This window comes from Dermochelys coriacea, chromosome 14 (assembly GCF_009764565.3).
Source record: "Dermochelys coriacea isolate rDerCor1 chromosome 14, rDerCor1.pri.v4, whole genome shotgun sequence".
Classification (NCBI taxonomy): domain Eukaryota; kingdom Metazoa; phylum Chordata; order Testudines; family Dermochelyidae; genus Dermochelys; species Dermochelys coriacea.
Genome location: NC_050081.1, coordinates 996,235 through 1,022,957, shown reverse-complemented (window position 1 = coordinate 1,022,957; position 26,723 = coordinate 996,235). Strand labels below are relative to the sequence as shown.

The window sequence follows — 26,723 nt, the reverse complement described above, 5'->3', positions numbered from 1 at the left end:
GCAGCAGCTTTAAAACAAACAGAAGGAAGTATTTCTTCACACAATGCAGAGTCAACCTGTGGAACTCTTTGCAAAGTTTTTGTGAAGGCCAAGACTATAACAGGGTTAAAAAAAGAACTAGATAAGTCCATGGAGGATAGGTACATCAATGGCATCCCTAGCCTTTGTTTGCCAGAAACTGGGAATGGGTGACAGAGCATGGATCACTTGATGATTCTCTGTTCATTCCCTCTGGGGCACCTGGCATTGGCCACTGTCAGGATACTGTCACGTTACAGACAGGATACTGGGCTAGATGGGCCATTGATCTGACCCAGTATGGCCACTCTTATGTTCTTAGGTTTCTGTTTTGTAGTCAATCTGTGCCCCAAGACAGCACTTTCCCTCTCGCCCTGATGACTACATCATGTCTTTAAATGGCTCCTATGAGGGACTTTGTCAGACTTCTTGAGAGTTCCCACTGATATAGGAACCAGCTGCTGTTTAACTACTCTGTGCCTGACACAGGTGCAACATTTTGGTTTTCAAGAGGTGCTAGTTTGTCCTGCTACTCTGGTTGTTTTCTTCTGCTGAAGAATTATGCCGTCCCCTGAGGAGTGGAACATGGAGCAAATACTGGATGCAGAGTCTTAGTGACTAATGATGTATGTTCCCAGGTGACAGAAGTGAAATGATTCACTACCCCCCCAGGAGCTAATGAGCTTTCTGCAGAACTTTAATGCGTAACTGTGGAATCAATCACGGGAGGGACCTCATGCACTGAATGCCACTGAATTCACATTTACAGCCTCAGTTATCGCTTGCTGCTTCTACAGTGATCCCCAGGGTGGCACTGACCTCCACCACTTCTATGGCGCTTCCCTCTCATGTAAGGGGCTCCACGAAAGACGCATCATGATTGAGTTGTCCTTTCTAAAAACATGGCAGAAGGCCATGGCCTATGCAGTGCATCATGGGGTCACTGGTCCAGCCATCACGTTCCCTGCGGGGGTGTGGAGCCAGGCCTTTCAGTTTAACGTTGAAGAACAAAAGTATCAGGAGAAGTCACTCTGTGGGAAGTGTCAGCAAATGTTTAGGAATGTGAACTTTTGGCCCCCTCCCAACGCCCCCACAACCGGGGACAAGTGGCAGTAGGGGAACTGTGCTGAGGTGGAGTCCTTGAGCAAGCTCCTGCTGGAGACCAGAGTGGTGGAGGAGGGGGTTCAGTCAACAAGGACACCCCCTCTGCCAAACAGCTATGAAGCCATAGAGAGGGACTTCACAAATAGCATTGAGGAAGACATTAAAAAAAGTCTTATTAACAGGCTGCGGTCAAGATAGTTCAAAGCCAAGACATTACAGTTTTTCAATATCTAGTGACTGTGCATGGCAGTGATGGGGGAGTCAAGCTGGCATTCTGTGCAGCTCAGGCACCCTCCTGGTTGGGGGCTGTTGCAGGGGTCACAGGCTGCTCTGGTTCTACTTCCCCCTCCAACACCACAGCACCAGAGACTGCCCAGAGTGCATATGCTGTGGGGACACCCCTTAGCCCTGCCCCTCCCTGGTGCTTAAGCTTGCAACTGGTGTATAGGGTCTGTGTGCTGGAGGGAGCATGCCCCCCTGAGTCTAACTGGATAAGGATTGTGGTAGAGGGGGGCACAGCTCATGGGTCTCTGAAACTGTTTGACTGGTAATTCAGCCTACACCACCTCCTGACCCTCTAGGAGAAAAGAGAAACAAAGGGGACTTGCTAAGGCTTTAATCCAGCTCCTGGGTCCAGGCTCTCCACTGAGACCCCAGGTACTAGCCTATCACACCAACACTGGCAGCTGCGTTTTCTTTGTCAGCGCTTGTGGGAGGCTCCATTTAGAACTAGTCCCTTCCTGCAATAGAGCTGCAATCTTGGACCCCATCTAGTCCATCCCCAGGGCCCAATACACGACTGCTTCTTATTGCACATTCTCTAGTGCTTCAACCAGCCCTTTGCTTGGGGCGGGGGCTATTATACAGCCTGAGCCATCTCCCTGGCAAGAACCTTTCTCCCAACTTTCCCTTTTCTTAATATCATTTCCTTCCCCGGTGTTTATTCTGCATGGGTCCCCTGGACACAATTCTGCTCCCTCCCAGATGTTCACACCCTTCAGACATTTAGCTGGTGATGCTGCTTCGCACCTAATCTAACTCACAGCTCTCACTTGGCCAGCGGCACTCTCCGAGGCTAGCGTAGCTAACAGAGCCATGGGGGACACCTTTAGAGTTCAGAGATGGTCAGCGACAGACACCCAACTGTGAATTCCCCATTACCAGAAACTGTCATGAGCCTAGAGACCTCCTCTCTTTGCACAAACTGTCCCTCAGGCTGCAGAGTGTCCAAGCCCCACCTCCCAGGACAAGGATCACCAAGTATAGTACACCCTCACTATAACACCCTTCGCAATAGCAAACCTGGTCCCTGGATCCCACCTCCAGCCCTGCCCGGGGGGCAGAGAGCTCCACCTGCCCTGGGGTCACAGCTGGGCAGATTGCTCCTCCAGCCTCAGAGTCCCAGTTGTGGTTCCGGGACCAGAGGAGCTCTCAGCTTTGCTGCAGGGCTTGAGACGTCAGCCCCTCCCAGCAGGGCTCTTTCCCTATAACAAACTCCTAGCTATAACGACCAAATGGCTTGGATTCCCAGGGGTTCATTATAGCAAGGATGTACTGTATTCTCCCACTTAAGACCAGGCTCTTCCTCCTCACTTGGTGGATGATGCTTCCCCTTCTTACACTGAAATAGAGCTCTTGTGTGTCTGGCACCTCAGGACTGCAGCCTGCTATATGGGAAATGCAGGTGGTGGGCATGAAGGTGGCTTTATATTAGACTGTAAACTCTTCTGCTGAGGGACCTGTTCTTCTGAGCTTTTGGTACAGCACCCAGCACAAGGGGACCCTTAGGTGCTTATGCAATGCAAACAGTACAAGTTTGGTCTATCGAATATGGGTTTGGAGTCCTGTGCAGATTGAATGTTTTTGCGTATGTAAATAAACTCACCTGGTTTTACCTAACTAATCTGAAGTTTTGAAGCAGGGACCTGTGCATCTGGGAAGTCCCTCACACACCTTCTGGGGCATTATAACAACAGTTTTGTATTTGTGCCCTGCCTTAAAGTGGCCTGCCCTTGGAAGACACAGCATTAAACCAGAGGGAGAAGAACTACCCTGTGCTCTTTAATAAACTGATAGCAATGTTTAGTCACTAACAAACCCCTCCACAGAGCTCCTGCCTGCAGATGGGCTCCAGTGGGCAGGCCCATTACCTCCTAGCCTAGGAGCAGCAGCCCAGGGCCAGCAGTCAAAGCAGAAAAGGATGGGGTGGGGTGCTCCATCAGCAAGGCTTCCAAGGACAGGGGAGTCATGGGACAAAGATACCCTCGTAAACACAAGGCTGTGATCTCTGCACATCCCAGCCCCCACCTCGGCAGTACGTTCCTCCCACCCCAGGGGGCAAGCAGGCTGACTGACAGTCTGGTACGAATGGGAGAAAGTCCTGAGTTTATAGTTTACTTTGCAATTCAAGGTACCAAAAGTCTGGGGCAGCTCTATTGCTACCACCAACCTGATGGGAGAACACTCTGTCTTGCTGCTGCCCCCTGCTCTCATTTCCAGATGGAGGGCTGATGAGACTGCTGCTCAGCTACCTCTACTGCTCCTGGATCCTAGTCTTGGTGACAGAGTAGGTGTGAGATGCCTGGAGTCAGAGTCAGCCCTGTCAGCTGGCAGGACACACCAAAGCTGGACACAGCAAATTCAACTGGGATCCCTGACGGTGGAGCGAAGCCATTGCAGCACGTCGGGCAGCCCTGTGCCATCACGGGCGCTGGTCTCCACCACAGTGATGGGCTGGTTAGCACAGGAAATGATATCTTGAATCCGGAACAGCGATTTCATCTCCACCAGGGACATGTAGCAGGGCAGGTCACTGGAGCCACATTTGGGGATGGGAAGAAAGGGAGAGAGAGAGATTGTGCTAAACCATCAGTGACCCAACTTAGAGCAACTGGAATTTGCCATTCCTGTTGAGCTATCCCAGCAAGAGGCTGCACAAAGTGACTGGCCTTTTAGATTTCAGAGTAGCAGCCGTGTTAGTCTGTATTCGCAAAAAGAAAAGGAGGACTTGTGGCATCTTAGAGACTAACAAATTTATTTGAGCATAAGCTTTCGTGAGCTACAACTCACTTCTCTTTTAGAGAGAATTAGGGCCAATTTACCTACAACTAAGGCTGGTCAGCCAGCCTTGGGATTAACTGATTGCTCACCCGGTTGATTAGTCTTCAATTAGGGTTGCACCTGTCTGTAATAAAATAACCAGAATTCAGTAAGGAAGGGAACCCAGCAAGGTGATCATGGGGGATGCTCCTGGACAGAGGAGACCCCAGGCAAGAAACAAGGGGAGCATTCCCAATACAATCATGGGAAAACAGATGACAGCCAAATCCCAGCTACAGGGAGTAGAACTGGGTGAGATCTTTATGCTATGTTAGCCAAGGGACTGGGGAGAGTACTGCCCAGCTCTGGGGAGGACTGGGAAGGCCTTGAGGTAGTATTTTACGTTAAGGTCAGAAGGACTGGTGAGACTGATACTCCAGATCTGGGGAGGAGACGTGAGGAGGGGTGTTGTGAACAAGGAAGATACAGAGACCATGTAAGAGACTCTGGAGCTAAGAGTGGGACCCAGGACCTGAGTGGAAGCTCTTTCCTTATTTGGGATTTGTTCTGTTAATTAAAGGGATATTCTTCAATGCAAGTTTGTTTGGACTTAGTTACAAAGAGGTTGGGGAAACTGATGCGGTACCTCTAGTGCTGCAGCTGGTCACTATGAGATGACAGAGGCCCTCAGTGGAACCAGATGAAATGGATAGTTTGAAACGGGTAGCGTATTCCGCCCCACAGCCTACCTGCCTCTCAGGGACTTATTTGGCTGCAGATGATGATATAGGCAAGAAATGACTGCACCAGGAGTCCCAGATTTCCTCCCTTTGCCCTACCCCATGGATACTGATCACTTTCAGCCTGGAGGAATCCTTGCCTTACATCTTATTGAACAGGATTAGGACGGATGCTGAGGCAAGCTGCTCTGCGGAGAGGAGAGACAGGAGCTGGACACAGGATGAAGAGATCTGCGTGGGGTTAGCCGCATCAATCATGAACTGGGAAGAAGCAGAGTGAAAGATCCAGGTGGGGAATTAATTAAAATGTAGGATAGTCACTTGGGAGATGCGGGTTATGCCACAGACCAGTTCCAGAACAGGGAGTGGGAGGAGATTAAAACACGAGGGAAATGAAGTGAACCCCCATAAGTGAGAGACCCTGGTATAGAGTTCTGGGGCCTGGAGGCCCTTCCCTGGATTTGAAGCCTCACTCCACAGGCCACTTGATGGTGATGTGCCCCCCAGCTATGCCTATAAACACACAGAGCCCCAGTTGCTCGGGAGTAGCACAGCCCGAGATGATGGAGTCACCCTGCTGTAAAATGGGTGAGTGAGATTAGAATCAAGCCCACAAGGTGATCCAGAGGGATCTCACGAGCCCCCAGTGATAAAAGTTGCAGGGAGGAGCTGAGGCATGAAAAATGGAAGGCCAGTGAAGTCTGGCCCTGAGGTGAGGCGTTCCCTCACTCCATGACCATTTCCATTCATGTGAGGCTTTTGGCAGGGAGAGTAGGACACTGCTACTGTGGGAGGATTAGATTTTTCAGTAAATGTCAAATGTCGATTTCACTGTACACACAAACGGGTGAAAAATTATTTCCATTGATAAGTCAAATTTACAAACAAAGTAAGAAAAATGTTGCTTGAGAATGTGAGAGACTCAGAATTGTCTGACCCCCACCCCCGCATTTTCTGTAATTGTGAAAATTTAAATCAATAAAAATGTGAAAAAATGCTTTAAAATAAACAGTGATATTATCTGCTGAAATTATTTAAAAAAAAAAAGTCAACTTCTGCCAGGCCTAATTATGTCTAAACACCTATGATTTCCCCTTAAGTGAGTGTTACAATGCAGAGACCTTTACACAAGAGGCAGCATAGTCTGAATATGGCCAAGACTCCTGGGTTCTATTTCATTCTGCCATTGACTTGCTGTGTGTGGTCTTTGGGGAAAGGTACTTCCTCCCTCTCTCTCTCTCTCTCTGCCTGCCCAGCTGTGCAATGGGATGTATCTCCCTCCCCCAAAGGGAGCTGTTACCATTACTCGTACATGGTGGATCACTCAGCCCTCCACATCCAGTGCAAGGCAGTTCCAATGTAGCCTGAGCCAATGGAATGTTGGGTTAGATGGTGGTGAGGGGCCAGGAAAAGGTCACATTTAGAATCCAGACCAAAGGGATGCGCGCTCACCAGGACAGAGCTGCAGTCTCCATAGTAACTAGACCAGATAGGGCCCATGCAGCCCCCCAGCTCCCGAATTGTGATCTTCTTCTGTATCAGAAGGTCAGTCAGATTTGTGCCCACCTACAAGGTTAGAAAACAACAACAGCCAGAGTCAGTCTCTGTAGAGACATTTGTGTTCCTCACAATCAAGTCCATCTCCTGACAGTACACCACTGAGCTTCTGGTTAGAAGTGACCCTTTGGCAGCTGTCTATACTATGAAAGAGCACCACTGTGTGGGGGTAGCTGTGCTATAAATGACACTGTTCCTTTCATAAGGGAGAAACCTCAAAAGCAAGAGGATTGCATTGGACTACTAAGGCTGCAGTAAATCAAAGAACAGGGGAAGCTATGGGAAGAAACTTCCCAGAAGAAGTTCAGTCAGCAGTCACCTGCAGGGGCCCTACCCACCATTCACGGTTTAAACTGGTGTCACATAGGGATGGGATTCCCTGGGACTGACCATGTGGAGCAACATTGGCTGAACTGGTATCAGAAAGTTTCTGTTGATGTCTTCTGACACGTGCAGCTTCCTCAGGGACAACCTTTTGTTCTGTGTAGCTGCTAGCCAGGCTGAGTCTACCTGGTTCTGTTAACACCTTACTAACAGGTTTCAGAGTGGTAGTCGTGTTAGTCTGTATCAGCCAAAAAAGAAAAAGAGGAACACTTGTGGCACCTGTAGAGACTAACAAATTTATTTGGGCATAAGGTTTCATGGGCTAAAACCCACTTCATCAGATTCATGTAGTGGAAAATACAGTTGGAAGATATATATACACAGAGAACATGAAAAAATGGGTGTTGCCATACCCACTGTAACGAGAGTAATCAATGAAGGTGGGATATTATAGGCAGGAGGGAAAAAAAACTTTTGTAGCGATAATCAGGATGGCCCATTTCAAACAGTTGACAAGAAGGTGTGAGTAACAGTAGGGGAAAAATTAGCATGGGGAAATAGTTTTCACTTTTTGTAATGACCCATCCACTCCCAGTCTTTATTCAAGTCTAATTTAATGGTCAGTTTGCAAATTAGTTCCAATTCTGCAGTTTCTCATTGGAGTCTGTTTTTGAAGGTTTTTTTGTTGGAGAATTGTTACTTTTAGGTCTGAAATTGAGTGACCAGGGAGGTTGAAGTATTCTCCAACTGGTTATTTGAATATTATAATTCTTGATGTCTGATTTGTGTCCACTTATTCTTTTGCATAGAGATTGTCCGGTTTGGCCAATGTACATGGCACCAGGGGCATTGCTGGCACATGATGGCATATATCACATTGGTCGCAATTCTCCCACAAAAACTTCCCCTACTGTTACTCACACCTTCTTGTCAACTGTTTGAAATGGGCCATCCTGATTATCACTACAAAAGTTTTTTTTTCTCCTGCTGATAATAGCCCACCTTAATTGATCAGTCTCATTACAGTTGGTATGGCAACACCCATTTTTTCATGTTCTCTGTGTATATATATCTTCCTGCTCTATTTTCCACTGCATGCATCCGATTAAGTGCATTTTAGCCCATAAAAGCTTATGCCCAAATAAATTTGTTAGTCTCTATGGTGCCACAAGTACTCCTTGTTTTTTTTTTTTTTTTTTTTTTTTAACCTTACTAACACAAATGCAACAGAATCCTGGCCCCACTGCCTCACACTGACCCACCCACCCAGAGAGCAGCAGCTTGGCCCCTCATCAGGTTGATCTACAACTAGCTAAGTGATGCTGGACAGAAGTCCTGGTCTCGACTACGCACTCAGCCATGGCCGCATCAGGCCAGCAAACGGCCCTGAACACGGTGACACTGTGAAATGCGGACAGGCCCAGCGAGCCAGCGCGTCGCCCCGGCCATACCGTGGGCAGTGTGGGGGGAGGCTCCCCAAGCTCTCTGGACCCATCCTTGGAGCACAGCTGTGCAGGAAGCTGTTAAGGAGCATGGGGGGAAGGAATAACATCACCAGACACCCCTAGGCGCACAAGGACTGGAGCTTGGAGCGCCGTGCCCCCCTGGCTTGAGGTGGTTTCCATATATACAGGGTTTCCAGTCTGGTTCAATGGCTCTCAGCCCCCCCCACCCCGCATTGCTCCAGCACCTACCCAGGGGACCCCACAGCACCAGCCAGAGACTAGAGCTGGGCATCGACCCCCCCCCCTCCCCCGCTCCGGGCGCCCCCCGGGAACAAGCCGCCTCGGCCCCCCCGGACCCCCCCCGGCTCCGCCCCCTCCCCCGCTCCGGGCGCCCCCGGGAACAAGCCGCCTCGGCCCCCCCGGACACCCCCCGGCTCCGCCCCCTCCCCCGCTCCGGGCGCCCCCCGGGAATAAGCCGCCTCGGCCCCCCCGGACACCCCCCGGCTCCGCCTCTCCGGGCGCCCCCCGGGAACAAGCCGCCTCGGCCCCCCCGGACCCCCCCCGGCTCCCCCGCTCCGGGCGCGCCCCCGGGAACAAGCCGCCTCGGCCCCCCCGGACACCCCCCGGCTCCGCCCCCTCCCCCGCTCCGGGCGCCCCCGGGAACAAGCCGCCTCGGCCCCCCCGGACACCCCCCGGCTCCCCCGCTCCGGGCGCCCCCCGGGAACAAGCCGCCTCGGCCCCCCCGGACCCCCCCCGGCTCCGCCGCTCCGGGCGCCCCCGGGAACAAGCCGCCTCGGCCCCCCCGGACCCCCCCCCGGCTCCGCCCCCTCCCCCGCTCCGGGCGCCCCCCGGGAACAAGCCGCCTCGGCCCCCCCGGACCCCCCCGGCTCCTGCGGCCGAGGCAGGGTCTCCCCGGGCGGGGCCAGGATATTCTGCAGCCGCTTCACCAGCAGGGTCTTGCCCACGCCCGAGGCCCCGAGCAGCAGGTACATGGGGCAGCGGGGCCCAGGCCCTCAGCGCCAGCCCATTGCCATGGAGATGCGCTGCCCCGCTCCCATTGGCGGATGCAGCAGAGGAGCTGAGCGCTCACTGGTTGGTTGTCCTGTCTCTCTGATCTCCTGGTATCCAACCACTACCGTCCGGAGGAAGCCCCGCCCCAGCGGAAGGCGGAAGCGGAAGCGGAAGCGCGGCCTGGGGCGCTCTGAGGCCGAGCGCAGCCGGGACGGCGGGTTTCGAGGGCACCATGGGCAGAGGCGGCGGCACCTTCGAGCGGCTCCTCGGTACTGGGGGTCCCGGGGGTGTGCTGGGCACTTGACCTCTGACCCTCGACCCCGGGAGATCCCCCCCGGCGCTGAGGCCCCCGCAGACTCGGGGCCCGGGAGCCCGCTCGGGGCTGAGCCCGGCCGGGCCTGTGCGGCCCAGGGGGCTGGGTTCGGAGTCCGGCGGGGGCCGCGATGGAGCTTCCCCGGGGGCAGCCGGCGAGGGAGTCGGCCTTGGTCACTCAGAGCCTCCGGCATCGGCGGGCGGGCCGGCCGCAGACCCGAGTCCACCGGCTCCGGGCAGCCGCCCTGGTACCGGCCGCGAAGGGGCAGCCGGGCTGGAGCCTGCGGGCCTTAGCTGGAGGTGAATTACAATAGCCGGGCCTGAGGGACCCCTCCCCCGTCTCGGAGGCCGGGGCCTGGCCTCTCCCTGTGAGAGGGGCCCGATACCGGGCCCGAGGGCACAGCGCAAAACAAGCTCTCTAGCCTGAGCCTGACCAAGGTGGTTAACTCTGTACCAGCTGCTTCTTCCTCTCCCGCCCTCGTCCTCCAGCTCTCGGGAGAGCCCTCTGCACAGGGAATCGCTTTTTCACTCGAAGCCCCGTGATGGTGATTTAAAGATCAACATCAATTATTTCGCTGCTCTTCATAACAGATGTCTCCAGCCAATGCATCAGTGTGGGCAGCGCTTGTGTATCTCACCATTCTGCCTCACAACCGAGCCTGACACCTGACTCCCACACTACTTGTGAGCAGGTATATGGTTATTCCAATACAATGCTGGGAGGTGGCTCCTGATGCTCACGGCAGAATGGGACCTCTGGTTTCTGCCCCCTTTGTTCTCCCTTACCTTGCAAAACTCACCTTGCTCAAGAGCAGGTTCTGCTATGTGACTAACAGCCTGATAGCAGGGTGGGCCGAGAGGTTCAAAATTGTGTCAGGGAGCGTGACACACTCAGAAAGCATAAAATAATGTTAACTAGAAAAACGGGTATAGCTGGCAACAGAGTCTTGGTGTGGTGTCTAAATCATTCTTTTGACAAACCTGAAAATAACAACTAAGATTGAGTGTGTGGGTTATGGACATCAGCTTGGACAGCTGCAGTGACAGGGTGGTAAGACTGCCACATAGAAACCTAGATAGGTACAGAAAATAGAAATCCTGAGTTATGCTAGCAGTACCTAGGAACCTCTTTCTGCAGCTTCATAGCCCTAGCTGTGGGGGTCATAACTTGTTCCTAAAAACTTGCTGCAGACTGAAATGTAACAAGTTTGGGGATTGAGTCCTTATATTTTCAGATGAGCAGGTTAATATTGGTGAGGGAGCACCATAAAAACCCTGTACTCGCCCACAGTGCATCCACACTGAGTGGATGTGTAAGAACAACCTTTGTTTTGCTATATGGGTTTTGAAACCCTGAGGCACCTTGAAACCTCAAGGGACTTGGAGGGAGCCAAGCAGTTATGATTAGCAGCACAAAAATACCAGGGATTGTGAAGAATCTGTGCAGTTACAGAGCATTTCAGGGTTTGAATGACTGATGGGGAGTCACTTCTCATCTGAGGGAGATCTCCTATGTGAATATAACTGAGAGGGTGGAACAGAGGCAGGCCAGTTCCAAACTAGCTAATGGGTATTTCAATTCCTGCAGATAAAGCTACCAGTCAGCTTCTGCTGGAGACAGACTGGGAATCCATCCTGCAGATCTGTGATATGATTCGTCAGGGAGACACTCAGTAAGTGCCATATCGCTTCCTGATATGCTCTAAGCATTGACATCCTTTTCTGCCCTGCTCACTGCATGAAGGCTAAGAACATAGGACTAGGTGCCCTGGGTCAGCCCACTGGTCCTCCCAGGCTGTTACTTTATGTGGTACAGGTGACCATGCAATTCAGCATCTTGAGATAACGTTTCTGACGGGGAAGCTGCAGCTCATGATCTTCCTCGGATCCTGAGAGAAAGTGGGCCTTGATCATCACTGTTCTTCCTCTTTTTCTGCTGGGCCTCTGGAGTTGCCCATGCAATAAATTGTGTTCTTTCCCATTGCAAGGATGGGGTTAGTGGACAGTTGAGCGGCAGCTGGACTCTTCCTGCAGGTTCTCATCTGCCTGAAAAATGTGTGTGCTCTCTCTCTTTTTCCAGAGCTAAATATGCAGTTGGTGCTATCAAGAAGAAAGTCAATGACAAGAACCCCCATGTGGCTCTCTACGCACTAGAGGTAACCTGAAGCCAACCCAACACAGTGACATGGCCTCTAGTAACATGTAGCCCAGGTGGACACTCGCTCTTCCACAGACTTTTCTCTAAGGAATGAAGTCTATGCAAACTGACCCCCAGGAGTACAGCTGACAGCTGTGCAGAGCTCACCCTCCTCTGATACTGTAGCTTGGAGGGCCTCAACCCATGTCCTGTGATCTGCTGACCATGTTTCTTTATTTTCAGCTACCATACTGAATTAAACCTTTAAAAAAAGACATGAAATCCTGTCATGCTGTTGTTCTACCAAGCAGGGTTGCTTTAACTGCAATTGGAACATTATGGGATCCTAAATGGCAGGGAGGCAAAGGCCACCAGTAAGTTTAGGGGAAGTTTCCTGTTATATCTCTACATTAAAGTGTGACCCTACTCTTAACAAAAAGTCAAGACCCCCAGTTCAAGATGCTGCAGGGCTTTTGGAAGTATCAGATGTTTCTCTGACTAAAGTTGGCACAAAGTACTCTGGGTTAGGTGGTGCCCCCTGGCCTGTGTGCAGGTTACAGGGCCCTGCAGCCAGGTGCAGTCCATGCTGTGACTCTCCTCTCATGCTGCTGGTCCTGGACTCTGTAGGGTATTAATCTAATCTAGTTCTTTTTCCTTGCAGGTCATGGAGTCTGTGGTCAAGAATTGTGGCCAGACAGTCCATGATGAGGTGGCTAATAAACAGACTATGGAGGAGCTGAAAGAACTATTCAAGGTAGAAGCACCTTGCTCATTTGTTTCCCTCTGGATGGGGTTGAGAGAGAAAGGTGGAGGCACTGAAACTTAAATGCAGCATTTTTCTAGGTCACTATTAACACAGAGAGGTCCTTGGGATTTGGAAATGGGGCAGCAGGAGGACATGGGAGAAGCAGAGTGGGGAGCCCCTGTGAAGAAATCCATGTTAGAAGGAACGAGCTGAACTGCTCAGTTGCACCACAGGATCTGTGTTAGTTGGAATTTCTCATGAAGCATCATGGGCAGCTCCAGGAACCAGCTGCTGGGGAGGCAGTATCATGAGAGCAAAGCTGCTGTCAGACTGTGGAAGAAATGATGGCTCACACTGCAGCACATACCACACTGCTCTTTGGGGCCATTTGATGGCAAGTCCTCACTTTGCTATTGGGCTTGGTTTAGCCAGAGCCAGCAAAGGCGAGTGAAAATACACATCTGTGGGGGTGGACACGCAAGGTGGGGGGGGAGGGGGCTGGTAGGGAGAGGTGCTGGAGGGGGATGTGGGCTTTCTTTCCATAACCTGAGATGAGATGGAAAGTTTAAAGTGGATAAAGAAACCCTTTTACTCTGAGTGCATAACTAATCTATGGGACGAGCTGCTGCAGGATGTTGCTGTCAAGACAGTAGCCGAGCAAGATTCAGAACTAAGCTTCGATCGTGTATGAACGAGAACACCATGTTCAGTGACTCCGGTGGGATGATGCTCACTTTCCAGGGCACAAGTGCCTCTCCAGCTGGGTGGAGGCAGGAAGATGTTCTCCTCCTGCTCCATCTCCAAGGCACACAATGGGACAGGAGTACGCAATTGAGTTCAGTAAAGGGATTTTACTCCTTCCTCTGTAGCATCTACCACTGGCTGCTATCGAGGCAGGTGAATGGCCATGTCTAGCAGCTCCTGTATGAGCTTTGCTAATTCTGTCATCTCAAACACTGAAGAGGGGTCTCTTCTCCTACTATCGTCGTCCTAGGAAGAGGCTGGCCTAGTTCACCTATGGATGTGGCCTGACATAGTAACTGCTGCCTTGAGCCTGGCTTCTCTTGGTTTACTATGGCAGCCACTAAGTTAAGTGGCGGGGGCTGGTTTTCTGACAGCCCTGGTATCCTAGAGTCAGTGCAGCTTGAGCGTAGCTTCTATGCTGCGGGGGAGGTTGTGTGCTTATGCCCTTGGGGTTCCCCAGACCTGTGCAGATAGGGGGCTCTGTGTCGGTCCTTATGAGCCCTGGGGCAGCCTCTCCTCAAGGGTGCTTTCTGTCTGGCCAAGCACTTAGTGTGTACCCTGGGCTCCATGGATTGCTAATGCAAAGCATCTGTTACGTCACAGTGACTGACACCATACTGAACACAGGCTCATGGACTGCTCAGAGGGGCTTTGGGGTAGGTATTGAACTTTCAAAATATAGGATCAGATCAACAGTCTCTGATTCTGCTCAGGTTCTTATGTGAGCAGTGGTCAGAGCTCCCTAAATGCCCGAGGTGCGTTCTTGCTCATTACTTTAGGGACTGTCACTCTTCTGAATCCCTTAGCTGTGGGGGTTCTGTTGTCCCTCTCTTTGTGGTGCAGGCTCCTCTCAGGTCTGTCTGAGTTTGGAGCTGCAGATGTCTCTAGAAACTTGTACTGAACTCTCCCACAATTGAATGTGAAGCTTGAGAGTGCTTGGAATCTGCTTCTCTGCTTGCTGAGGGAATTTCCGGAGCAGCCAGTCATGTGATTTGGTGATGACATGATCAGCCGATGGCTGGGCCCCTCCTGCCTGCTGAAGGTCAGGAATTCCTCCTGTTGCCTGGGGTATGTTTGGAGTGTTCCTGGAAGGGTAGGGTCGTGAACTGGAGTTAGTGTCTGTGAGCTGGGGGATGCTGGGACCCAGAGCCAAGGCAGGTTGCATTTGTCAGCCTTTGTGGCTAATGAGAAGTGATTAGTTCTCATGAATTGCTGTGACTGCATGGTGACAGTTCCTGCTGGTGCGAGTGAATCGAAGACTTTTGGATACCCTGAGAAATTAGCCTGGCCTTCATAGATGGAAAGGCCCTTGGGGGCAAGTGGGGTGCAATCAAGGTGCTTTGGAGAAGGATCCCATTCTCCATGCTGAGCCCTGCTGCCTTGGGGAACACCTTGGTCCAAAGGACTTTGGTCCCATGTTCTTTTCTTGGGTGGTGTTCAGCCAACCTGTTAGGGGAGGGGGCTAAGTGGGCTACGGCATTTGCCTCTAATACAGTGCTCTTCCATTAGTTGGTGCCTTATGTGAGTGGGGCGAGTCCTCCTGTGTCCTGCTCTCTGTGAGCAGTGCCTTGCTGGCCTGTTCCATGTTGGCCCCTCACTCCACAGTATGTGTGACTTACCAGGACACAATGGAGGGTGAGTATCACAACGAGCCCCCACAACAGCCTGTGCTGGGCTCAGATGCTTTCCCCTCTGTGCAGAGACAAGTGGAAGTGAATGTTCGCAATAAGATCCTGTACCTGATCCAGGCCTGGGCTCATGCCTTCCGCAACGAGCCCAAGTACAAGGTGGTGCAGGACACCTACCAGATCATGAAGGTGGAAGGTAAGGACTCAGTGGGAGAAAAGGGGGCAGGTGAGTCTCCCGTTGCGCTGACAGCCAAGGACAGAGGATGAGCCATGGGAGGGCAGGGAGCAGGCGGCAGTGCCAGCCAGGTGTGGGAGAAGGGCTGGTACAGATGGGGTTACACACAGTGACCTCCCTTCTACCTGATGGACCTGTTGGGGTGACTTGAATCCAGTTCCTGTTGCAGAGCAGCCTCCACCAGGTGGCTGCCTCACTCTGGCCCTGCAGCCCCCTAGGAATGATGTGGTTTGGCAGCAAGTTCCTGGAAGCCCGAGCTGGAATGTTCTCCTAGGAAACTTGCTGTAGATGAGCACATCTTCCTGGGAATGGCTCCGTTGCTGGGCACTGTTCCTGGGGTGAAAAGCTGAGAACTTGGCTGTGTGTCTGGGTTTTCCAGCAGTTCGAGATGCATTGGAGGTAGTGCCTGTGATGTGGGGCATGAACACCCCTGATTCTGCCTGGGGTGAGTGCGAATCCGCAGGAGTCCCATCCTGGCAGGAAATGCCTCATTTCTCACCCTGATCTCAGGTTCCAACATACGTTTTACCAAAGGACCCCAGTTGCCTAGTCTGAGCATATGGGGCCGGGGTTGTGCTTTGCATTCAGAGTAGACTTGAGTCAGACCTGGGAGCAGAGGGATGCCCTAGGATCCCATCACCGATGTACGGACACTCTCTCTCCCAGCTCCCCCTGTGAGGCAGGTGACTGTGGCTCAGGTTAAATGATTGGTTGGAACTCTTGCACAAATGGCAAAATAGGGACTAGAACCCAGGAGCCCTGCCTCTGTCCCCAGCTCTGAGCACTAGGCACCACTGCCTCCAGTGTGGTAGGACCACACTTTACAATGAGATCTTGTTCCATTCTTCCTGCAGGTCATGTGTTCCCAGAATTCAAGGAGAGCGATGCCATGTTTGCTGCAGAAAGGGTGAGCTCCCCAGTGCAGAGCGGTGGGGAGGAGCTCTGGCATTATGGAGGGGGCCGCTGCTGTCACGTCTGTCCGACCCTTCAACTGGTGATGAAATAACATCAAATCCCAGAATCCCAAAGCGCCTTACATGTGTTGTACCACTGCCTGGATTCTGTACACCTCACCGGGGTGCAGCCAGCCCTGGGGCAGGAGACACAGTTCAGGAAAGGAAATGCAGAATCCCCTCTCCCCTGGAGATCCCACATGAGGGCAGCCTCCTCGTCCTGTGACTTGCCATGGGCTCATCCAGCAGCACAGCCTGCCCAGCTCGCGAGGGCATCACTGGCTCAGCACAGGGGCATCCGACCATGACTCTCTTCTGCAGCCAGTGGTCACTGGAGGAGACTTGCTGGGGAGAGTGCCTCCTGCTGTGGGGGTCTCCCCATCCAGGGAATGGCCTGGCTTGGGCTAGCCAGTGGGAGTTCCAGGGTGGCAGGCCGAGAGGCTCTCTGGAGCCAGTGTCAGGGCTCTGAGTGCTAGGCCCTGGTCCTTTCCTTATGCAGGTTTCTGTGTTCTGTGGCAGGCCCCTGACTGGGTGGATGCTGAAGAGTGTCACCGATGTCGAGTGCAGTTTGGGGTTGTGACCCGCAAGGTGGGTGTTGCTGCTTATTCCTCTTTAGTTCCCTTCCCTGCATGACACCGTTGGGGACTTGGTCTCCTTCTCCTTTGCCCCGCAGGGTGGGCTTGGCTGGGAAGCTGAGCTTTAGGAGAAGGGGGTCAGCAAGCACCCTGTGCAATGGGCATGGAGGGGCACAGCCCTGGGTATTGGGAGGGTGCCCCCTAGTGCCAGCTGCCAAGGCTGACTTTGTCCCCCTCTTTGTTTGCAGCATCACTGCCGGGCCTGTGGGCAGATCTTCTGTGGAAAGTGCTCCTCCAAGTACTCCACCATCCCTAAGTTTGGCATTGAGAAGGAGGTGCGGGTGTGTGAGCCCTGCTATGAGCACCTCAACAAGTCAGTATCTCTAGGGGGTGCTGCACACCGCACGTGGGTTGGAGCAGCGGGGGTTGGCATGGGGCCAGCCTTCTGGAGCAAGGAAGGCTCCATGTACTGGAGCCTCTCTGAGTCGGATTCCCCAAGGGCTGGGCAGCCTGGCAGGAGAGCTGCCCCCTTTGGAGACGGGAGGGATTTAGGAGATGGGAGTGTACAGCTGATGCTCTGCTGCCTCCATTGCCCCTATCCACTGACTGCTAGCTGGGAGCTGTGCTTCTCATTGGAGATGGGGGGCAGGATCCCTCGCTGGGGGTGGGGCCGTGCTGTGCCCCGGATCGGGGCTGGCGTGGAGTAGGGCCATGGCCCTTGCTGGGACAGCATGGGGCCAGGCAGGGCTTAAGAATGTTGCCTGTAGGTCCTGGTCTCTACTGTCACCTCTATCTGATTGTAGGAAAGCTGACGGCAAAACAGCTGCCACCACTGAGCTGCCACCCGAGTACCTGACCAGCCCCCTTTCTCAGCAGTCCCAGGTAAGCGGCTGAGGCTGTCCTGACTGCCAGGGGTCCAAGCTGGGCTGCAGGCAGGGTTCCCTTCCCCTCCTGCTCACTGTCCCACTGAGCAGCTCCCCTCTCCATCTGCAGCTGCCTCCGAAGCGTGACGAGACAGCCCTGCAGGAGGAGGAGGAGCTCCAGCTGGCCATTGCCCTCTCGCAGTCAGAGGCTGAGGAGAAAGAGAGGATGGTTTGTACTCAGTTCTAGGGCTGCGGGAGGAAGCACGGCCTGGATCCTCTCCAAGCCTCTGGTGGGCTACTGCTGTTGGCTTTGCACCAGCAGGTCCCCAGTCCTGGGCTGGACGGAGCCCTTCCCTGGTGCAGAGTGGGTCGAGGGGGGTGCTGGGCTGCAGGTCTAACCCCTCCCATGGATCTGGGGTGAGGGTCCTCTTTCACAAGGATAGTGTGGACTGGTGCTGATCCTGCCTGTGGGGGAGGTCCTGGCAGTTGTTAGCTGTGCAGGCCCCATGCAAACACTAGCAGCTCCTGCCTCCCAATGGCTAATGAATGTGTAGTGGCGGGGCCTGGCCCTGTGCGAGGTGCCTCGCCCTCCAAGCCAGGCTTGTCTCATGCTGTTGAGCTGGACAGTTCTCGGGGCTGATCTTGTACCTCCCTCTGCAGAGACAGAAAACAACCTACTCCGTGTACCCGAAAGCCGAGCCGACACCTGTCACCTCAACCGCACCCCCTGTCAGCACCCTCTACTCCTCCCCTGTGGTAAGTGCACGGCACCACCCTGCCAGGGCACCAGGGGTCAACCCTTGCTTGGAGGGAACGATAGCCCTGAGAGCATGGCGCTGTTCAGCCCCTTCCAGAAAACACGGCTGTGCTGGGGCACCCAGGAGCCCCTGTTCTGAACACTGGGGACGCTGTTCCTCTGCTGCATGAACAAGAGGTGACCCACCACCTGGCTGAGGGAAGAAAGACGAACCTGCTGCCCCTCCTGTCCTGCACTCCTGCTGCTGCCTGGCACTGGGTGGCGGGATATGCACAGGTCTGGGCAGGGTGTCTGTCAGAGCGGTGAGTTGTGTAGCGGGCTGCGGAATCCCCTTGTGTCTCTAAAATCTGACGTCCCCCCTCCGCTCTCTCTCTTCCCAGAACTCCTCTGCTCCGCTGGCTGAGGACATCGACCCTGAGGTAAGGACACAGGCCCCTCTGGTGCACAGCGTAGGCTGGTTCCTAGTCAGGCTTTGGCGCTGATCTTCTCCCTCTGCTTTTCCCGGCAGCTGGCTCGGTACCTGAACCGTAACTACTGGGAGAAGAAGCAGGAGGAGGTTCGTAAGAGCCCCACCCCATCTGCTCCACTGTCCCTCTCAGAGCCAGCTGCCCAGCCTGGGGAAGCTCATCCCAGCCCGCTCAGTGTCGTGGAGGTAAGATAAGGGCCCAATCCCACACCCATCTCTCTGAGGTCTGGTGGGGTTGGTTTGAGTCAGTGCTCCCTGGGAACTGCCTGGCACCAGCCTCATCCCAGTCATGAAGCACAAGTCCAGCTCCAGTCTAGGAGTGGGTTCTGGATCCCCAGTCCCGAGAGGGTGGGGCTCAGGGGCTAACTGTGCTGCCCTGTATCTCCAGCAGCAGTACCAGAATGGGGAGTCTGAGGAGAACCACGAGCAGTTCCTGAAGGCTCTGCAGAATGCTGTCACCACCTTCGTCAACCGTATGAAGAGCAACCACATGCGGGGCCGCAGCATCACCAATGACTCAGCCGTGCTCTCCCTCTTCCAGTCCATCAACAACATGCATCCCCAGCTGCTGGAGCTGCTCAACCAACTGGATGAGCGCAGGTGTAGGTGGCTTCTGCTCCATTCCCCGGGGAAGGACACGACTGCTCCCTGCCAATGGCTTGTGGGCAGCTCTCTGGGACTGTGTGGTAGACTGCCTGGGGGGGTGGTCTCTATGGAAAAGTATACCTCATCTAAGGTCTGGTTGGGGGCCACCTGCTCTATCTGGAGGCAGCTAATGCTCAGGGCTGGATGAGCTCAGCAGAGAGCAGGCCTGGATGCTGCCTTGCCTAGGGCCCTTGCCCTGCAGGAGCCTGATGCTGCATTTCTCTTCCCCAGTGTACTATGAGGGCCTGCAGGACAAGCTGGCACAGATCCGGGATGCCCGCGGGGCCCTGAATGCTTTGCGGGATGAGCACCGCGAGAAGCTGCGCCGGGCAGCCGAGGAGGCAGAGCGCCAGCGCCAAATCCAGCTGGCACAGAAGTTGGAGATCATGAGACAAAAGAAGCAGGTGAGGCAGGGAAGCCTTTTCCAGATGCCTCATGGAGGGCAGGTGTCATGCCAGCGCCATTCCCAGGGCTTTCTGGTGGCCATGGCGGCTGTTCCCAGCTTGTGCCCTGGGCTGGTCTGGTCTGTTGTTGGGTGGCTGGAGGCAGCACTGTTCTGTGGAGAGGGTGGAGTCTCTGGGGCTGGCCTTGGTGTATGAGCTGCATGGCCAGGCTCCTGATGTGTGTGGTGGTGCTCCTCCCTGCAGGAATACCTGGAGATGCAGCGGCAATTGGCCATCCAGCGGCTGCAGGAGCAGGAAAAGGAGAGGCAGATGCGCCTGGAGCAGCAAAAGCAGACCATCCAGATGAGAGCCCAGATGCCAGCTTTCTCTCTGCCCTATGCCCAGGTATAGCAGCCATGCCAGGGAGCCCTCCCATGAGCACTCTCCTCAGAACGCTCCCCTTCACGTTTTCTCCTTTTTGCAGCTCCAAGCCATGCCAGCAGCAGGAGGGGTGATCTATCAGCCATCCGGTCCCACCAGCTTCCCAGGCACCTTCAGCCCTGCAGGCTCTGTGGAGGGCTCTCCCATGCACAGTGTGTACATGAACCAGCCAGCTCCAGGCAGCACTGGCCCCTACGCACCAATGCCTGTTGCCGGGGCAGGTGAGAGCCTGGGCCAAGCAGAGGTAGGCAGGGCTGGAATGCAGCAGCAGTCACTTCACTGTGCCCTCTCTGCTCCAGATCCCAACATGGTGAACGCCTACGTGTACCAGACAGGCGCAGGAGGTGGGCAGGCAGCGGCGCAAGGGCAGGTGGTTCCCACCACCAACCCAGCCTACTCCTCGTATCAGCCGACTCCGACACAGGGCTACCAGGTAAGTGAGCAGAGCGCTGGGTCCTCCTTGCCCGTAGTGTGCCGGACTCACGGTAAATCTGGAACGCGGGACTCTGCAGTGCGTGGCACAGGCTGTCCCCTCCCAGGCTCTTGGGATTCCCTGCCACACAGTGGGGATGGGGATTAGTCCTGGGTCGCCCCTGTGGGATGGGGGGAGCCAGCTGCTCCCTGGACCCTGAGGGTGTTGGGGGAGAGCTGCGGGGCTGCCCCACGCTCACCCTGTGCTCTTCCCCGTAGAACGCTGCGTCCCAGTCGCAGAGCATCCCTGCCATCTCGCAGGCCCCACAGTCTGGCACCATGGGCTACATGGGGAGCCAGTCTGTCTCCATGGGGTACCAGCCCTACAACATGCAGGTGAGCACCCACCAAGGGTGAACTGCTTGGTGCCCTCTTGCAACCTGGCTTGGGGCTGGGTGTTGGTTGCTGCTCACCAGCCAGGGAGCGAGGGTAAATGGGGCTTCTGCTGGCATTTGTGGGGGAAGGGCTATGGGGCTGGATTTTCTGTATCCCCTTGACCCATATAGACCTACCCTGTCTTTTCACTGCTGCTGTTCTGAGCCCCAGATCCTTAGCAGCATGGGCCCACTGGGCCTGGCTGGGAGCTCGAGGGTCGTTGCCCCCGTGGTAAGGGGCAGAGGTCTGGCGGCTGGTCTGATTGCTCTCCCCTGCCCCCGCTCTAGGGCCTCATGTCGACCCTTCCTGGGCAGGAGCCAGCTCTGAGCAGCCTGCCACCCCAGCAGACTTACCTCTCAGGACAGCAGCCCATGTATCAGCAGGTGAGTCTGTCAGCCCTGCACGAACCCGGCATCTCCTTGTCACCCTCACTTCAGCTCCCTCCCCAGGCGGTCGGACACAAACTGTGCTGATACTACCCAACCAAACCCCCCCCCCCAACACACACACACACACACACCCACCCACCCACCCACCCTTATCGCCAGGAGCCTTGGCTGTGGCCCTGCCTCCCCCATGCAGGGTGCTGAGACTTCCAGATCCAGGTGTATTCACTTGGGGGCTGGGCATGGGTGGGAGTGACCAGCTGGGGCCCTGAGCCTCCACCAGCAGCCCTCTGGGTAAGTTGTGGGGGAGGGGGTACCAAGTGAGGACTGCCTCCTAACAAACAGTTTGTTGGTTCCAGATGCCGCCCCCAGCAGCCCCACCCCAGCAGCAGCAGCAGCTGCCTCAGCAGGCCCCATCGCAGGTACAGCAGGCCCAGGGCAGTGGCGAGGCCCAACTCATCTCGTTCGACTGATCTTGGCAAGGGGGGCTTCCCAGTGTAACACTATTTTCTGTAGGAACCACTATGTACTTTAACTAGCCATTTCTGTCTCTTCCCCGCCCCCCTCCCTGGGGAACGGCCCTGCTCAAGGGGAGGGTGGGACTCTGGGGCCTCACCAGCTGGCATGCACCCTCTGGCCTGGCAGGGACCTCCCTGCAGCTCTGGCTCCCGGTGGCTTTTTCCTTGCCCTGTCCCCACCTGGCTGAAATGTTCAATGATTGCTGGAAGTTTGCCCCACCCCAGCAGGTGGAGAATGAATAGGCACTTGGCCCTTCACGAAGAGACTTCTGCAAGTCAGAGGCTTCAGACTGGCTGCTGGGCTTCCCCCCCCCCCCAAGGCTGTGTGGGCAGGATGGTGACTGGGGCCCACTGGGCACCCTCTGACTGGGAGCCAGCCATAATTGCACAGGCCAGGGACTCCCTTCCCTGCTCTGCAGCAGGCAAGAGACTTGCCCTGACCCTAGGACAAATAGGGCAATGAGATCTGATGCAGAGCTGTCCTGTGCACAAAGCACGGCCTCTGCCACTATTCCTCTCTAAACAGTGCACCATGGGGCTCCTCCTCTGCCCAGTAGGAGTCTGGGCCTCTCACCACAACCTGCACCCCTCACCCTGTTCCCTTGCCCCTCCATGGGAGCCTGGCCCTGTGCTTGCATTCCATGCTCCTGGGAACTCAGGCCCTTCCGCCTGACCCATGCCTATATCCTCCACCCCCTCCTTGGGAGCCTGAGCCCTCTCTGCTTTTTGAACACTCATCTCTCATATGTAGTGGTGGAGTAGGCAGAATGGAACCAGTGACAATAAAATGTATTTAAAGAGCTGTTGCTCTGGGTCTGGTGCTGGCTCTGCCCCAGGGTCAGGCAGGTCTTGGTGCTGCTGTTCCCGTGAGATCAAGGCTACTGCAGAGGGGTTTGGTGGAAGGCTGCTTGGCAGGCAGCGAAGTGGGGCTGTAACATGCTCCAGTGTTGATGCCCTCAGTGCCAAGCAAAGGCTCTGCAGAGCCAGATTCTCTGGCTTTGGATAGGACAGCAGGGCCACTCCTCCTCCCCCACACGTTCTTAAGAGCAGACAGGGTCACCCAGAAGGGAAGGAGGATCCCAGCTTGGGCCCCTCTGCAGGAGCTTGGATGCACTGCTCACCACCCCTAGGCTGCTGGCCTCAATGCAGGCTTCAGGGAGCAGCTACCCTCAGCCCAAAGGAGGAGACAGATCAATTTAAAAGCAATTTATTCTTAGGTGTCCCTATCCCATTGGCTTCAGGCAGCCACACCTAAACATCCTGCAGCCTAGCTGGGCCTACGCCATCTCCAGCTCTCTCCTCCGAAAAATCAGGCATGTGTGTATTCTGGCATTTCCAGCTGGCAATGAGGAAAACAGACATGAAGGTGAAGAACAACCAGGCTTCTAAAGGGCTTTAGAGCAGCGAGCAAGGCCCCCAGGCATGAGCTGCAGAGGGCTGGAGTAGAGCTATGTGTGTGGAGGGGGGCTGAAGCACAGTGGGCTGGGTGTGGGGTCTGCAGCAGTCCTGTGGCTGGAGAAAGTTTGCCACTGCCTGCTTGTGCTGCCAGTCTCTCGTTTTCATAGGAACTAATGTTCAGCAGCTTCTAGGCTCCCAGCAGCTTAGCCCCAAGCCTTGAAACCCGACTGTTTCCCACACCACCCTGAACATTACCATGCGTTCAAGGCGCAGCGAGGTGGGGGTGGCCAGCTGCCGCAGCTCCTCCACATCCCGTAGCCCCCAGGCTGGATTCCTGCCAGTCAAAAAAACAACAGAAAGCTGGAGAGGCACAGAGCAGCATGTGAGTCTCAGGTGGCTATGGCTGCCCTGGACCTTCCAAGGGGTGGGGCTGGGCTCGGCTCATCCCCAGCTGCTGCCACATGATGAGCTCTAGCCAGCCTTAGGATGCAAATGGGTATGCTCTCTGGGGAAGAGCCTCCCACAGAGCACAGCCTGTGCCTGTAAGTGGGAGCCCATCCTGGGGAAGCTGCCACAGGTGACTTATGCTTTCCCAGGTGGGAGAGACGGTTGCACCTGGGAACAGGACATGTTATATCTAGCCTAGAGCCCACCACCTGTGGGCTGCATGCAGCTTTGGCCCCTTCAGGGCTTTCACAGGGCAGGCCACCACCTAGCTACCACAATGCAGAATTGCTGGAGCCCCTGAGAAGAATTCAGCTCCTGGGGCACACCTCACCTCTCCTGGAGCTCCTCCTCCAGCTTCACGTTGCACTCAGGGCTGATGATCCCATTGATGGCAAAGGGCTGTGGGCACAAAGTGCAATCAGATTCACTCCTTGCCCTTCCCCAGTCCTCCCTTCCATCCCCTGAGGAGGGGGCAGCAACAGCTAGTGGGTGTTTAACCTCTAGGCTCTATTTGATTTCAAGCCTCTCCCATGGGGTCTGGTTAGATCCAGCAAGCAGGACCACAGGAGGGGGAAGATGTAATACAGCATCGACTAGGACAATAGCAGTTGTTGGAGGAGCTGGGCAGTGCTCTGGGGACTTGCATCCCCATGTGCTGCTCAGCAGATTGCACAGCCTGTCCTGTAGGGAGAGATCGTGGCTCCTGGAGATCGTGCAGGGGTCCCAAGACCTCTCTGGTGGTTCACAAAGGGGCCTTGGACTTCAGATTCCTGGAAAGACCTAATACCCTCCTGCTGCTTGGGGATGGGGCAGAGGTTGTTGGTTAGGATTCTATTCTGCATACTTACCCTATAGATCACGCAAACTCCCCCGAGCTTCAGCAGCTACCCCACACCCTGGAATAGTCCCTGCAACACAAAGGCAGGATGTCACCCAGTTGGGCACTGAGGGTGGGGGGTGAGCCGAGGCCAGGGCCTGCCCCATATCCCAGTAGGAGCAAAATAAGGTGCCAGCACTGCTCCTGCAGAGCAATAATCCCTTGGGGCGGTGGAGGCCTGAAAGGCCCACAGCCTCCTTCTGCCAGTGGGAAGAAAGATGTCTTTCCCACAAAGAGTTGCTTGCTGCAGCACCCCCATGTTCCCTGCAGGGCTGTTTGTCCACACATGCACACCTCCAGGCCTTGGGCAAGGAAGTGCAGCAGATTGATGATGATGACGATGACATTGCAGCAGCCTTGACTCAAACCTGCCCACTGGTCCCAGGGCTGAGACACATCAATGGCCAGTGGCTTCTTCACATTCTGCACCTTGGTGGCTCTGATGTAGCTAGAGATGCTGGAGGAAAAGACAGACAGGTAAACCAGGAGAGGGTGCTGGTGTCTGCCTGGTGGTGTTGCACTGCACAGAGGCTGCTGCCTCCTGCTCCCACAATGGGGGATGCTGCAAGAGCTGCCCTGAGGTGCCAGGTTGGGATCCATTTAGGTACTGCCAGGGCCACAGTGCTGCCAGCATCACTCTACAGCGCAGGCAGTGGCTGTCTTGCTGCTTCCAGGTGGGGAAGAGGTGCATTCAGCTAGACCCTTCCCCCTCCACTAAAAGCCAGGAGGGGGCAGGAAGTGAGGGCTTGTAGCGGGTATATGTGGCTGCTCTCATCCAGACCATGGGCAAACACCTTCTCTCTCCCTGTTGTGCTATAAGCACTGATGCTTGGACCAAGAATTACCCAGCATGGCAGCTGCCTCCAAGGGAGTGCAAGAGGAGAGATAGGGCTGCAGGAGAATTGCAAGTGAGGTGGCCATGCAGCCTAAGCTCTACAGATGTGTCTCCTTGCCCTTGGAATTTGTCCTGCACTGGAGACAATGAAAACTGTTACCAGCCCATGGGGGTTGGAGTCACTGCAAGATGGCATGTTCCTAGACGCCCTCCCCCTGCCCGATGCAGGTGTTATATGTTCTGATTAGCCTAAACCTGAACAGCCTAGAAGGACTTAGCAGGGTTTGTGCAATTTCCTAAGGTGAAGTGAGCACAGTCCCCTGCTAAACGCTGACAGAACCCTGTTGTCACTGAAGTGGTGGTGCTTGAGAGCTGGGGCCTAGCCCTCCTGTGGGCTGGGGAAGCTGGCAATGCTGTGGGAACAGCAGGTCTGGGCACTTTGTGCTCCACATTACAAACTCCCCACTGTGTCCGTGACTGGAGCTGTAGGCAGCCCCTCCACCATGGGAGTGAAATCCTCAACGCTCCAAATTCTTCCTCGTGGGAAGCAGTCAGCAGCCAGGGTGGGGACACGAGCAGCTTTCATGCTGTGGGGTGCTGTCCTCGCCTCTGCCCAGGACTCCTGGAAGGACCAGACACAAGACGTACCTCTCATGGGCAGACGGGCTGATTTATGAAGGCTGCCAGGTGACATTAGGCAGGGCTTGGGCAAAATGCACCACATGCTGCCCAGTCCCAGAGGCCAGCTCCAGCCCAAAGGCTTGGCTTGTATTATCCACGTAGTCAGCCAGTACCTCCAGGATCAGCTCCTTGTTCCTCTCTGCCAGGGGAGGCACCAGCATCTTCTGCCACTGAGCACAAGTCGTGGGGCTGCCACTAGAATGGTGCGGCCAGGATTTCTGCGCCTGGCTGAGAGCTGGCGCTCCTCCCACGTGGCCCCACTAGCTTTATTGAGGCGAAGACGATTATTGAGTCACGCCTGTCCCGGGAACGCAGCTGCTTAGGTGGGAGGGACAAACGGGGGAAAGGCCCGTGCGGCTCCTGCAGCCCTGGGAGGCCGGCAGGGTGGAGCGGCCCCAGCCCTACAGCCACGTTCAGGGCCTCCGTGCTCAAGGCAGCGTGTGTCCCCTGGGCCCCCTAGAACGGCGCAGCCCTGAGCTCGGGGGCAGCGCTCGCAGCTCCACGCCTGGCTGGGCCTCATCCCGCGCTCCGCAGCTCCGTGCCAGGGCGCGGCCTGGAGCCCGGGCGTCCTGGCCCCGCCCCTGTCTGCGTCTCCGCGGCCGCTGCCGATAAA

The 26,723-nt window shown here is 55.1% G+C and overlaps 2 protein-coding genes across 14 annotated transcripts; one reads left to right on the top strand and one right to left on the bottom strand.

Moving 5' to 3' along the window:
- Positions 1-1,265: 1,265 nt before the first annotated feature.
- ARL16 (ADP ribosylation factor like GTPase 16) lies at positions 1,266-26,708 on the bottom strand. 6 transcript variants are annotated; one of them, XR_006275550.1, is made up of 7 exons: positions 24,889-26,707; positions 24,049-24,116; positions 23,526-23,604; positions 6,354-6,467; positions 5,047-5,162; positions 4,204-4,306; positions 3,791-4,078 (listed from the first exon to the last, which is right to left on the bottom strand). XR_006275550.1 is itself a non-coding variant. In XM_043496538.1 (6 exons), the coding sequence occupies exons 1-6, from the start codon at positions 25,192-25,194 to the stop codon at positions 3,763-3,765; spliced, it is 855 nt and encodes a 284-aa protein (XP_043352473.1). In that variant the 5' UTR covers positions 25,195-26,684; the 3' UTR covers positions 1,266-3,762. The 6 variants fall into 6 exon arrangements, 4 of the variants coding, with proteins under 4 accessions (XP_043352473.1, XP_038228210.1, XP_043352474.1 ...); XR_006275551.1 differs by having other exon boundaries at positions 3,808-3,934; positions 4,224-4,306; positions 24,889-26,708; XM_043496538.1 differs by lacking the exon at positions 4,204-4,306 and having other exon boundaries at positions 1,266-3,934; positions 24,889-26,684.
- Positions 9,360-22,672, top strand: HGS (hepatocyte growth factor-regulated tyrosine kinase substrate). Of its 8 annotated transcripts, none has more exons than XM_043496536.1 (21): positions 9,360-9,507; positions 11,139-11,223; positions 11,631-11,706; positions 12,349-12,441; positions 14,877-15,000; positions 15,894-15,946; positions 16,512-16,580; positions 16,816-16,940; positions 17,371-17,449; positions 17,561-17,659; positions 18,091-18,186; positions 18,568-18,606; positions 18,696-18,839; positions 19,045-19,255; positions 19,530-19,702; positions 19,946-20,086; positions 20,166-20,274; positions 20,422-20,555; positions 20,813-20,929; positions 21,256-21,351; positions 21,714-22,672. In XM_043496536.1, exons 1-21 carry the CDS (start codon positions 9,471-9,473, stop codon positions 21,825-21,827), a joined length of 2,214 nt encoding a protein of 737 aa, XP_043352471.1. In that variant the 5' UTR covers positions 9,360-9,470; the 3' UTR covers positions 21,828-22,672. The 8 variants fall into 8 exon arrangements, with proteins under 8 accessions (XP_043352471.1, XP_038226771.1, XP_043352470.1 ...); XM_038370843.2 differs by having other exon boundaries at positions 20,166-20,343; XM_043496535.1 differs by having other exon boundaries at positions 19,042-19,255.
- Positions 26,709-26,723: the final 15 nt, after the last annotated feature.

Excerpts from the sequence above, each read along its gene's own strand:
- HGS (XM_043496532.1), top strand. The coding sequence starts at position 9,471 with ATGGGCAGAGGCGGCGGCACCTTCGAGCGGCTCCTCG. Across the intron at positions 9,508-11,138 it reads CACCTTCGAGCGGCTCCTCG|ATAAAGCTACCAGTCAGCTT; the intron begins GTACTGGGGGTC and ends CAATTCCTGCAG. Across the intron at positions 20,087-20,165 it reads TCTCTCTGCCCTATGCCCAG|CTCCAAGCCATGCCAGCAGC; the intron begins GTATAGCAGCCA and ends TCCTTTTTGCAG.
- ARL16 (XM_043496538.1), bottom strand. The coding sequence starts at position 25,194 with ATGGATCCCAACCTGGCACCTCAGGGCAGCTCTTGCAGCATCCCCCAT. Across the intron at positions 24,117-24,888 it reads TCCTTGCCCAAGGCCTGGAG|CCCTTTGCCATCAATGGGAT; the intron begins GTGTGCATGTGT and ends TTGTGCCCACAG. Across the intron at positions 6,468-23,525 it reads CGCTGCGCCTTGAACGCATG|GTGGGCACAAATCTGACTGA; the intron begins GTAATGTTCAGG and ends CTAACCTTGTAG.